Source organism: Danaus plexippus, assembly GCF_018135715.1.
Source record: "Danaus plexippus chromosome 9 unlocalized genomic scaffold, MEX_DaPlex mxdp_24, whole genome shotgun sequence".
NCBI classification, from domain to species: domain Eukaryota; kingdom Metazoa; phylum Arthropoda; class Insecta; order Lepidoptera; family Nymphalidae; genus Danaus; species Danaus plexippus.
Window position 1 is genome coordinate 4,479,951 of NW_026869847.1, and position 14,226 is coordinate 4,494,176.

The 14,226-nt window shown below is 34.1% G+C and overlaps 1 protein-coding gene across 1 annotated transcript in view; it reads right to left on the reverse strand.

The window, feature by feature from the left end:
• The window catches only part of LOC116767190 (ecdysone-inducible protein E75), a 62,573-nt gene extending 48,588 nt beyond the window's left edge, over nt 1-13,985 (reverse strand). Inside the window, 1 exon segment of the mRNA XM_032657387.2 lies at nt 13,508-13,985. Within this exon segment, the coding sequence (XP_032513278.2) occupies nt 13,508-13,772 (265 nt within the window). The 5' untranslated portion in view covers nt 13,773-13,985.
• Nucleotides 13,986-14,226: the final 241 nt, after the last annotated feature.

A 14,226-nucleotide genomic window follows, 5' to 3' on the forward strand; every position in this document is an offset into this window, starting at 1 on the left:
TTAGGAATATATAAAAACTAATTATTGTATATAATACGTTTTACTGTAAATTTTAAATAAGGTAGGAAAACTTAATTCATTTTATAACAATAGATCGATGACGTTCATAAAAAAGTCAATTCGTCAAACCAGATACTGATTTTTTTTTATTGATATATAATGTAAAAAAAAATATGTGTGAAAATATTTAAACAATATTTATCTGTGCACAACAATTACTTGCCAGATATTTTATTATGCTTTTGTTTTCATTACAAACATAAAATTTATATATTTCCAATCAAATACAGGCAAGTAGTTCTTTTTGTGTAATTTATTTATTTTTTATTTTCGTTATGATTATTCCAATATAATATCAAGTAAATTTTAAGCATGAAGAATTTATATATTTTTGTTTTTTTTAACCACATTCTATTTCGCATCGTATGACATTGTCATCGTGATTTTCAAATATTTATTCCAATATTGTATCTATCTAAATCAATCAACATCATCATTCAGCCATAGTGAAACAATATGTCAAAAAAAATTGAGATATTTTAGACAAAAATATAAACACAAACATTATTTCATTATATTAATTTGTTTTAATTAAGAATATTGACGAGAATCGATAAGTCTATTGCATCGAGAGTTTAAACAAACCAGACATAGTTTTACTTATAACACAGTAAAGCAACGTCAAATCGACTCATAGGGGCAGTAGAGGCAGTGTCAAAGTGCAGCGAGGGTGGGAGGTGTACGGGAGGACGTGTATGGAGGGCCAAGGATGGCGAGGGCGGGCGAGGGAGGAGGGGGAGTCGGTACGCACTTCCTAGTGCAGTATTGATCGCGGCCGTGACTCACGCCGCCCTTGCCCGACATTCAACTCCCTGTACCACGATGCCCCCGCGTTATCACCACACATCGCACTATCTGACGGGAATTTTAAAATACTTTATTTATATTTATTGTATACTGTTAAAACAATAGCGAATACTAGGTGAGTTTTCCGCGAGCAAACGGTTACGATAAAAAATGATTGCTATGAAGGGAAATTATAAATATATCAAAGTTTATTACCAACGTATAACAATGTAGGTATTAATCAATCTTTTTATTTTCTTATAGGTAATCGTTAGTTTCTTTCGTTTCATGTGAACTGTCTGAATAATTTCGTTGTTTTGTAATTTTTTCTCTGATGTAAAATATTTTTCTCACGACGCACCTATCATATGTAATCGTGGAAAAGCAAGTCGAGCGTTGAGGTCAAGGATCCGTCAATACCCGCTAAAACAGAACACGCTGAGAAAATAACTAAATAGATTAATCTCGAAGGTAGATCAAATATAAAGAATTTTACCGCCAAATTTATTGTTAATAACAGGTGCATATTACATAGGTATAGATTGTTGTAATTCATTTTTTAATGTGTATAACGTTTTAGGTACAATAAATAAAACTAATACGGAAGTCTTCTTGTTTGTTTTATTGCTGTATTGGGAAATCTTAGGAATCCGCATTTTACCCCCGTGACCGGAGCACCCTACTAACAGCGATATTGTTATTACATTAGGGAAGAAAGCCAAGAGGGTGCCGAGATCTTGGGTAAGGACGAGTTGTAACGAAATTTTCCTTTCAAATCTAAATGGAATAAAATTCCCAGACTAAACTAAATATGGCACATTCTTCCCAGTACTAAATATATAGGGAAAGATTAGAAATTGGCTTCAAGATTACACAAAAACTATTTTATTTTTACATTTTTATGTGATGCCAATAAATAACATTAAAACTCAATTGACTTATAAATAGAAATAAACGCTTGTGCTTAAAAGAGTATAATGGCTGCAATGATTAATTGCATCATTACATGACGGTGTAATGACGTTATCCAGGAGAGCCGCTGCACAGCGACTCGGGTACACTTTCCCGTTGCGCGAGGGTATGGCTGGTGGATCGATGCCGCCCCACGTTCACGGTCATCGCCCTCCGCCCGCCCTACGCTTCCGCGTCGACCCCCCGGTACCCCGTTCCCTCCGGCACCCCCCTACCCCAACCCGACCCCCTCACTCTAAATATACCTCCAACGACCCTTTAGACTGCTGTTATGAAACACAATTAGCTCGACTATTTCAAGCGCAATCGTTTCTTCGCTGAGACTAAATGTTAAACATTTGAATGTAAATATGTTATGAGGTTTTATTAATTACTAATTAATATATTATATTATTGTTTTGAATAATACATGTTCGGTTCTAGCTGCGGACAAAAACTATTCCTATTTCATTGATAAATTACATATAGAAATACCTTATTACAAAGGCTTGTTAGTGGTAAACGGCCTATTGTTCCTAGTTCATGGGATCTTTCTATTTATGAACTACGTATGGTTTATTGAGAAGGTAACAAGACGCCAGTTTAACTATAACTACATCCGGTAGGAGCTGCAGTAATTGATAATTCTGAGAATCGTGTTGATAATGAAATAAAATGTTAGGCTCTGTTCTAATTAGATGATTTTAGAATAGAATAGAATATATTTTTTTTAATCAATGGTTAAGAAGCATGATCATTTAATTGACGAAGACTGCTAGTTAGAGTGACAACCTTAAACTTCATGGTTATAAAATTATATTTAAATGAAATTACGATTTTATTTGAATTTTATTTTTAAAGTTATCCAATGCAAGACTCTATTGCGTATAGGAGACGTGAAAGTTTTAAACTTAAATACATATTTATTTATATGTAATTCAATTCAACGTATATAAATTATATTATAAAGATTTATAATCTTCTAAAGTTTTAACTTCCTTGCGTAATAGGTAATGAAAATATGAGAGTGAAGGTTTCAACGTGGTCTCGTACCTTCACATTTCTCAGATAGCACCTTTACATAGAGACAGTGAATACCACCGAGCGACTGGTTGTTTTTTTGTCCCACCGCCCTAAGGATCCCTCGCAGACAAGAGCTTTCATTCCTCATTTGAATGTAGCCGCTTTTATAAAGAAAATACAAAAATGCGTCTGATGCGACGAGGGCTCTCAGACGGTGCTATACACATACATGTATACTTGCAGTGACTGCAGTTAAGGTTGGCTGAATCCCGGAAAACTACCAACCCAGTCTAGACGTGGGGGCACTTCCCGGCAACCTCTCGTCCCCCACTCCCCGCATCCATTTCCCCCAACAACACCCCCTCACCGAGCTCACGCTTTCACCAACTTGCAGACGTGAAAACAGAATGCATCGACGCTTTTAACTGATGTTGTGTGACAGAAACAAAAACCCCCGAATAATGAAAACCCAGTGCTGTAATTGCGATACATTCCCCCATTTGAACTTGAAGAACAATGGCACGGAATATTGTTAGTTATTTTAAAAAAATACTCTCTTATTTACAGACGCCTGCAGATAGATGTTTTTGTTTTTACAATTTTTTATACTTACATAAGTAATATAGTCATAAATAAGTAGAGAATTTGAAAATCCAAACTTTCTAACTTTAAAAAAAAAAATTACACAAATCGAACACGCAATTATAGGTGATATCCAAACATTTCGACTAATAAACTAATAAAACTCAATTTATACGTCTCAGGGTTATTAAAAACCATATCGGAATGCTCTGGAAACATCCAATTCTTGTTTCTCCTGCTTGGTATTCGGATGGCCATCGCCTTGAATTACACTGTGCGATATGCATGATTGACTGTGCTGCAGTGGGTTAGTGAGAGTGAATTACAGGGTGGCAACCTCAGGGTGCAGGGAAGGCGATGGGGGCTCGCAGACAGGGCGGCCGAGGGTGTGGGGCCAGACGGGAGACGGCCGACGCACCTCGCTTCCGCACCGACGTGTCGACATACATACAGGCTTGCACTACACCAGCCATGTGATTACACATCACAATGTCTTTTACGCCTACTACGTGCGACTACAAAGGGTAAAGGGTTTTTCCGACGCAGCTACTGAGACGCCTCGTTTAAACGCCTTTTCTTCCTTTGTGAGTAGTCCGTAATGAGAGACATGAATATTTTCTAACCTTCATGCTTCTGCTGTTTTTTTCAGGATATTTTCCCGTCTCTCATCGTCTTACGTACGGAAACATTTGATATAAAAGTATAGATGATACCAAATGTAAATTTAAACTGGTAATGTAAACTTTATAAATAAAATAAATGTTTCTCTGTCACGAAAATGTATCTATAGATACAAATGTTAATCTAAGACGTTGGAATGGTAATGGCAATAGACTTAGAAACATCGTCCCTGACCGCGCGGGCCTTGGTAGCGGCCGTCGACTCTGGCTCACTCCCTATTACGACTTTAGCTTCTCATTATACAGATACTAAACTCCCCATCCCGCTTGCACACATATTGAAAAATAAGGACGAGCGACTGAGATTTCAATTCGCATACTAACTATCATGCTCCCTTATCCTTCTCACGCTATTGATAAAAAAGCTCACCGCATACGATACTGAAACGTCAGTGGAGTCGTTATGTTCCATTGACTTGTTTATTGAATAGAAAACACAGCCTCATCAAGGTGCCGAGGAACAGGAATGTAAATAATTCATACAGTATATACTAGTTTAGCAGAGGAATTTTATTTTTATTCTTGTGGCGTCCATGGTGGGACATTGTATAAAACATAAAAAATACATATTGAGTTCCAATGAAAAATATTACATTGTTTTTTTACGTGTTTCGTGCTAGAATTCGTTTTAATTTTTCACCTATTTCAACCGTTCTGTTAGTACACTTTTGTTACATGAGATGAATCGTACCTCGAAGATATCTCGAGGGCGTTCAGTCACTGCTCAGTTTCAAGTTAAGTTAACTAAGTCATATTAGTTGCAGTGGAGGTCAACGTAACTCGGGTCGTCGTCCGCAGGCGGGTCGAGATCTTTCTTAGTCTTCATTTAGTATGCGAACTCTAACATCAAAAACTGCTATCCCATCACATAATCAGAATCAATATAACTTTGTATTCAGACGAATTTACATATGTTTTCGAAATGAACACTAAAAACGAAATTTATTGTTGGATTTACAGCTAAAATTCTATTTCTCCTTTTGGTTTAATCAGGGCATTTCGGTAAAGGTTATTAAGAATTACTACATAATGTTTGGTTATAGAAATTTATTATTGTTTTTTCTATACGACATCTTTTAATCTTAAAACATTCATATACTATAACTGTGAGTTAGAATATGTAAGTCGTGACCGCGGTCAATGCTTTGTAAATTTGCATTTTAGGAACAAACATTTCTCAAGTGTTATTTTAAGCTCTCGTATTATATTTTTATACATTTTAACTAAAATTACTTCATGATTCATTTTCTTTTAAGTATAGCCAAGTAATAGAATATAAAATTGGCGAGGGCATTTTTGTCAATGCAACTATGAGTCATTGCTATTCCGAGATACTTAGAAGGGATTCCCGCCGTTATTGATCTGTGAACACGTCATGGGCTCTCCCAAGAGGGTGATATGGGATAAGTGTTCGCGATTTTAACTAAAAGATATCTGACTAAAATAATATTAAGATAAATTAGGAATATTTAAATTCATTCATTGTCTTCACAAGCAACGTACAAGGTATTGGTAATGGTTGCCACTACATTAAAAATAGTCAATTCCAACTAGACACGTAGACATCACGTAGAGGCCCTACGAGAGCTCAAGGCACTACCAGCTCGGGTCACTGTCCCGGCCACTGCACCCAGCTCGCTTAGATTCTAACATTGCAGTTTTTTTTCTATCACTACATTCCCAGCCCAGTCAACTGGGTTCATGCCACTTTTATACTTTTATAGCATGCTAACCAACCATATAAGGTTCAATAGAATGTTTATATAACTCGTTTGTAGGTTACCTTATTAATTTTAATAAGAATTATTATTGTTGAGATGTTGGTACGTCGGTGTCTGTTGGTGATAGAAATGTTACCATGTCATGATGTCCCAAAATAAATTTAATCGGTGATGTTAGCGTTATATGTAGAATGTTAAATTATAATTAATTAATTAAGAATACGTTACATTGCATAAATTTTCGAAAAGTTCCGATAGATTTACCTATTTGTCTTCACTCTGACCTATCTATACTTTGTAACTACAGTTGACATCTTCAAAATACGTTTCAAATTTTTATTTACCTTTGAAGAGAACACAATATTCATACTTTATAAATATACAACTATATAAAAAATGTATTTTTGATTTCGCATCTTCATTCATTCATCCAAATCCGATATTATTATATTTTTTAATTGTTATTGTCATCGATCGTAATATAATATAAAAATAAAAGTTATTAGATTTCACTAACACATTTCCAAATGAATACCGAGTCGTTAAATATAATAGAGTTATTTGAAATCTGTTCTCTCGGTGAGAGTACAAACATGATTCACTTTCGACGCGAGCGCATTAGATTCGCATCTAAAGTGCATTGCCCCGTTGAACTTCGCTCACTGGGCCGCACTCTATATACTTACCTAATACACAATATTAATTGCATTTTCATTATTTCTATTAATAGGTGGGATTAAATATATCGTTCTTAATACCAGTGAAATATTCATAATATTTCTTGCAACAAAATATTTGTTTTATATTAAGACTTTCATTTCTTTCAGTAGTCGAACATACATACAACTGATACACGGATGGTTATTAATTAAAATTTAGTGTATAAAAATTCAATTAATTTTTATAAGTACATTTCTAGTATCTACGCTAAATACATCGTTTGTTTTATAACCGATGGCTGTATTTTTTTTCCCCATCTCACGTTACGACTAGGCGAAGCGAGTTGACGGCTATCTAAGCAAGTGCGCTCTGAAATAGTCAGGACGGGATATATTTCCCGGGCAGCTGCGTGCGTTCGTTGCCCTCGTAGGACGTTAGATGTGCAACGCTGCGCTAGCGCACTAAACTTGAACTACAATCGCTACGTGCATCACCTTCACTGCTTAGAAAGCAACAACGCATCCGACGCACACATAACCAGTAGACACTGCGTGCGTTCCTAATCAAGTAAAAGCGAAAGATTATTTTGCTTTCAAACCGATGTCATAATTACTACATCTCTACATTACATTACGCTTATAATAAAGATGATATGTCATTAAGCTTGCCTTTCCCACGTTGAAATACAATAGCTTTGTTATATTGATACGAATAAAGTAAATATTATTAATGTGACAGTGTTATGATCTTAATCAAATTGAGTTTCGTGCATTGTTGCTTTGTGCTCATTTCGATGTGATCGGTTTTTAAAACATCCATTTATATTTGAAAGGTGCTCTGCTCAAGGTTGACTTTACATTTTCGTTTTAAAAACGTTTAAAGGTTTTTCAAAAACTAGCTTCCAGCATGTAAAGTTCGCCCCATTTAAGATTTAATTATGGAACTTATTACGTCAATCTTTTCTTGTATGGGTATGACAACACTTAAAAAAACTTTATTTATTTATAATATGTGATTATTATTATAATATTTACTAACATACCTCCATCAATCTTGTATTTATCATAATTGACAGATAACGATATATCCTGTGGTTAAAATTCATTCGTCTGCACAGAGCAACAAATGTGCATGTCCATATCTTTACATTTATGTTAGCCTAGTACTTGGTTGCACCGAAGTGCATTATGAGAAAAACGACTACAACTAAAATTACGTTAATACACTTTTCAACAATAAAATATAAATTAATTAGCAAGAACATTTTTTTTTTTTGGAATTAACAATTTAGAAAGTTTGCTTTTCAAAAAATGGTTGGTTGAAATGAAATCTTTTTTCAAACGCAACAAATTTTTTTTAGTAAAGCTTTTTCCTTAACTTAAAAACCATTTTAGAAGTTACAAACTGAAATGGTTGTGGGTTGGCCCGTGTATTTAATAAATAAATAATGAAAACATTTGTTAATATCGCTATATGTTACCAGGAGAACCGAAGTGATGAGGAGATAAACGCGCCAAGAATATGTGGAGGTGCATTTGTATGCAGTTGAGTGTGAATTGCGTGCGGGTGTAAAAGGGAGAGCTATATATTATGCACGTGTTCTTTAGTTGTGACGTCGCTGTTCGCAGTGCATCTGTATTTATAGTTGCCCATTTTCAATTCGATGCATACTTTGTTCTGTCATTTTATTTAAACTTAGGTTATATCACAATATAAAAAGATATCGTTCATTAGAAGAAAATAAATCCTGAAGTTATAGTCAGTTATTCAAGTCATAATTTATTACAAGAGAACAAAACATTTCAACGTACGAAGTTAAAATATCTTTATAATTTGTTTTGTGATTTTAAAACGTCTGACATTAGACGTCTGTGCAATGACCCGAAGATAAGTATCGTACTGTATGACGTAGCAGGGACGAGGGCGTCACTTGACGCTTGCCGCACTACCACCTCGCACTTTCTATTGTCCTGGTAACGAAGGTTCGCTTAACAGACAACCCTTCATTTGTCCTGTAAAGGTTTTTTAATGACTTCGTCTAAAGGACAGTTACTGTTCTCAAAATAAATGTTATGAACAATGCACTCCTCAAACTTATATGCATAATGAAGCAATTTGTTTAACGTTGATGCATTTAGTACGTGACTTTATTTTTTTTTATCTTTGCGAAGGTCGGACAAGATCATTCACAAATTGCAGAGTTCATTCTCAATAAACATGTGAGGTATAATTAAATTATCTTTATGACTTCAAATAAATACGGTCCTGCGGATTATAAGTACAGATTTTAAATGATAAAAATAAATGCCTTTAATAGTAGTGCAACTATTTTCCAGTGGACTAATGGTTAAGTTTTATTTTAAAAATATATAACGGTGTTTTCTTCGTACACAAGACCATACAATCAAAGAGATTTCTTCGTTTCAGTTCGAACAGAGAAGTCAACGTACGGACGCTCAAAAATAAATAGCGGTATCATTAAAGTACGAAATAACTACCAATAGAAGTATCGTAGCGAGTTATAAAGGTTTTTAACGGTTAATAAATAAAGTTCATATGAGATTTCAACAGAAAGTTTTCTATAATAGTCTTGAAAAGTTGTCGAATATTCTAGTGTTCCGGGTGCATCCTGTATTGATCGACCGTGACCATGGCAACGCGCGCAGAGTGCGTGGGTCCGGACTGAGATCGACTTCATCTTCCTACACGCCTGAAGCTGATACTACGATTATTGATTCTCTTCAAGTCCATCCATACATTGCAATTACAATTATGAGCACAAATATTTTGATTATTGAACTAATTTTGAAGAATTTATTAATCTGTATTTATGTTCAGGTTTATGATCTGTTTCATTATTACATTCTATTTTCAAATTGCCATAAAGCAAGGCTCGGATTTAAGTGAATTGCATGCAGTTTGTGATGTAGGAGATTTCTTATCAATGACCTTCGGTAAAACAGCAACAGCAATCGCACGGATGCAAAGGAAAAACAGTATTTTATGTTACAATCGAATCCATTCAGTCGCCAGATTAATATACTTTAGCTATATGAAGCAAAGCGAATATTAACATAAGCGACATTAACGTCTTGAATCATAAATATTACAAAAAAAAGACAAATTAAATATATTTTACGTTCAGAAAATTAAAGTATATATTTTATGATTTAGGACCATTGTATTTTGTTTTATCCCAGAACATTTCTTTTACGTCTACGTTATTGAAATATCATCAAATAAATAAAATGTATTTAATAAAAAGAATGAAATTTAAATTTATCATATAAGTTGCATTAATTGCATACATTCAATATTTATATATGCGAATGACAATAAATATAATACATTAAAAAACGTTATTTATTAAAATATGTTTGATATATACCTAAATTAAACTATTGTTTTCAAAATAGTTTTTATAAAGAGGTCGCCTGTGTTTTATACGCTGTGAATATTCTAGAACATTTTGACACACACGTCATCAGCTAATCGTCACTAGTTGAGTATGTAGTTGGTTACAATTGTATCATGTCCTTGTACTGTGTCGGGTTAATTTCGCTTCCTATATACCATCGGAATATTCTATTTGGCTTTGAGTTACCTATTCGCATCAGTGACGGATGCGCCAATCTAAATATAAGACTTACAAAGATACAACTTTTTAACAACCTCAAGGTCGCAGCTCAGTGTTTTTTAAAGAATCAAATATTTAGTAAATTCTTTACCATAATATTGATAAATATTACCTAATATACATATTTTTACTGAAAAGTATTACCCTTATTATATAACACGATTAAATTTTTAACAAAATTCTTAAACATTTCGAATACAACATTAAAGACAGTTAACATAATGTCAATAATTTATTAATATTTTTTATACATAAAAACATTATCAAGAACCTAAACGAACTTAATACCTTACTAGATATTTTCTTTATATATATAACGTTTTGTTTCAATGTCAATTATTATTTAAACAGCGGCCATGACCTGCGCTCGGTCAAATTAACGAGGGGTGGTTATCAAAGTGAAGGCCGAAATCGGAGGCGGGTTCGAGAATGAGAGAATATAAAATATATAACAAAATAACAATTAATTATATTTCTTGTTTATTGAGCAATCTTTGTACAGTTAGTGTAACCTCTGACAAGGTTGCGACGACACTTCCCTGTGTGTTCAATCATTTATAAGCGTTATATGTTCTGTAAATATTTTATATAAATACATATATAGTAAAACAAATACATACATTGTTCAATTCTATACATTATATGAATTTGTTATGAATATCTATCATATTCTGTCCCTCAAACTTCCGAAGGGTTAACGATTTCGAGACCTTTTCATATTAAGACCCTAATTCATTGAAAATTTGTTACTAAGCTCACAGTTGGATTAAGATTTCGTTATAGTTATTTGTAACTGTTCAATTTTACGACTCGATTGTATAAATTTATTTTAAAAGGACGATAACAATATGAAATTTTAAAATATAACGCTAACTTTTGATTCGGCACTCTAATATCTAGATAAGGGTGCATTCAAAGTTAAGGATTTAATTTTTTAATTTTATTTCGATTCTCGTTGAACGAACCTATAATTATGAATACTTCTTATGATGTTGCCATACCACTATAATAGGGAAAAATAATATCTTTTTACATATGACATAAAACAAAATTATAATTACATATTTTTGCTATCTAAATAACATCAATTTTCAAAACGCTGTTCACAGATTCATATCTATATATCACCAGGAAGTAATTTGCTCTCACAGAAGGTTACCATGATAACGTATTATGTACACGGTTTTTGCTATGTAAGTAAATTACAATAAACACTTCCTACTAAATGGCTAATAAAGTTATCAAATACGCGTCTCGATTCGATAGCTGGCATTTCGCATTTATGCGTTAGATAAGAAGACTGTTTAATTGTTTTTGTATAGTTTAATTAATATAGTTGGGACATCCAAAACAATAAGGGTGCAGGATCTTCACCTGCGCCCGCACATCTGACATTGGCAGATAAGATAGCGGGTATTATTTTGTCAGTGGCGTTGGACCAATGTCACAGTGACCTTAATGGCACCGAATGACGCGCCGTCACCACGCGTTCGTCGCTCTAACCTTGCGATATTTATTTAATCTTCCATTGGCGAAAATTCTGTTTGCATAATCATTTTTCATACGCGCCAATAACTAAGGCATACAACTTATAAACAAACGTTTCGTATAGGTATTTTTATGCGTCTCCTATATATATCCGAACAGAAATAAAAGCTTATTGATAATTTTTTTGCGAAATTGATATCCAATGTTCATAGAGAAGGATAAATAAAATATACATACATACACACATACACACATACACACATACACACATACATACATAATAAAAAATTTATGATTATTAATCTTCACTATTGCATTAGCAAAAAAAAATTGAAGACCTCCGCATTAATAATTAATTAAGTATTAAAGGTAATGTCATTTTCAAGAATTTTGCGATAAAATTGATTAAAAAGAGAAATACATCAGAATCGTTTATTTTTAAATTGACTATGATTTATTTGTTACATTAGCTATCGGAATCTAATAAAACAAGGGAAATATATATTTAAATAAGTTTCTGTTCCTGATTGTAAATAGATTTTCCTTTTAGCTACAATTTATTCAATCTTATGTTACGATGATATCAAGTCGTCTTTGCCCTTACTTATTGACTAGGTCATGTTTGGAGTCCGCGTCGGTGACTCAATTCTTTAAACAAATACTCAACTATTATGACAACAAACAATGTTATATTAAAATAAAACAGCTTTGGAATGAAATCCAATAGAATAGGCGTTATGTAACTATACCTTTGTCTTTTCAAAAATAACGACATCCAATCGTAGTATATTATTTTACGTTACATTTGGACCCGCGAAATTGGCCCCTAACGTCCTTGACTTATTTGTATTGTGTGACTTAGTTATGGTTGATAAGACTTGCTCACGTTTTATGAATACTAGTTCTACAACAAATAAATTATGTATTAATAAGGACGCTCCTAAAAAACGAATAGGAAAGTATAAGATCTACATTTTATCGTTAAATTTATTATTATTTACATATTAAATTCGGAACCCTTGATATTATTACTTTATTATCTATAATCGTATCACCTTGAAACATAAAATGACCTTGATCGTATCATTAAAAAATATATATCTATCGGGCCGATTGTGACGTCACTATCAGTGATACCACAATTATAATAATGTTTTGTTTACATTCCTATATACATTTATCAACTGTATGTATTTAATACGTAATTGTAATATAACCTTCATCAGTCGTCATCACCCGGAAGATATGTAAGTTGTATAGAAGTGTTACGATTTAACGTAACAGGAAGTACGAACTGGTGATGGTCAAGGTGATGAGAGATGATGGGTTATCATGGCAATTTAACATATACAGTCGTGTTAGAAGCTATTTATAAATTTGAGTGTTCGAGGTATATTTAGACGTAAATACTTATAAATGTTTAATTGAATATTCTAATAATTTTGAACTTGGGTGAATCTTTAGTTTATTAAAATATTTTTTTCTAAAAGTTTAGAAACTTATTATTATCAGTTATAATCAATTTTTTAACCAAGGCATCAAAACGATATGTTAGAATACACCGCATTTTATCACTTTTCCAAGTTTATCACTACCTCTTCGGTAGTTTCTAATATTAAACAGTCATGATATTTTAAATTAACAAAGGTACAAATATATTATGTGCAAGATAAAAATAAAAATCGAGAAAAATGCTGAAATTAGCGATTCCTTAGTGCAGGACTCCGACACGCGCTTGACCAGTTTTTTATTATAAAATAGTGGATTTTACAATTTACGAGTAATAAAAAACCTATAGCTACGATATATTTAAATCGGAATAGTCGTGTGACTTCTGTAAGGTCTTAAAAATTATAATACATATTTATGTTATTAAAATTACGAAATATCATAGAAGTATGTGGAAATAGTCAACGAACCTAAGTCTGGAATGGAGCTGGAGGGTTCCTCGAACGGTGTTGGTTTGTGGAGACGAGGTGGTGGCGGCGGTGGCGGAGGTGGCCGCATGCACTGGATCACAGAGTGCGTCGGAGGAGGAGGAGGCGCCGGCGCCGGCAGCAGGCACGGGGCTCGGAACTCCTTGCCAGGAGGCGCTGGCAGCTCAAGCCGTCTACCACCTATCATCTCCAACTCATAAACATGCTCCGAGGGCTCTCGCTTCGGCGACAGTTTATAGCACTGCATAGTTTTAGATAGCAAATATTTCTTAATTTTTATACGAAAGTCTACAACCGATAGTGATAGTATCTAAACTGAGTTCACAACAATTTTATAATACACGAACAAGTTGCCAGTCAGGTATGTACATGAATGTTTACAAGAGCGGTGTGTCGCGTGTGTTGTAGCGGCCTCGCGCCGCTCCTGTAGCGGGAGTCGTTCGCTCAACGCGGCTAACTTTCTCTCACTGGCATGGCGCGCTCGCGGACGGACGAAAGTGAATCTGCAGTTTCCCCGCGCGCCCTCGCCCTCCCAGCTCTGCACCGCCTGCCGCCCGCCCAGCACACTGCCACGCTGCCTGCAACTACGACCTCAACTTTAACCTTATGCTGTGACCTGTTAGGTGCAATGATCTTTAGCTACACTTCGCTTTATATACATCGTCCGTTTAACTATTTGTCTCCCTTATTATCGTTAACAT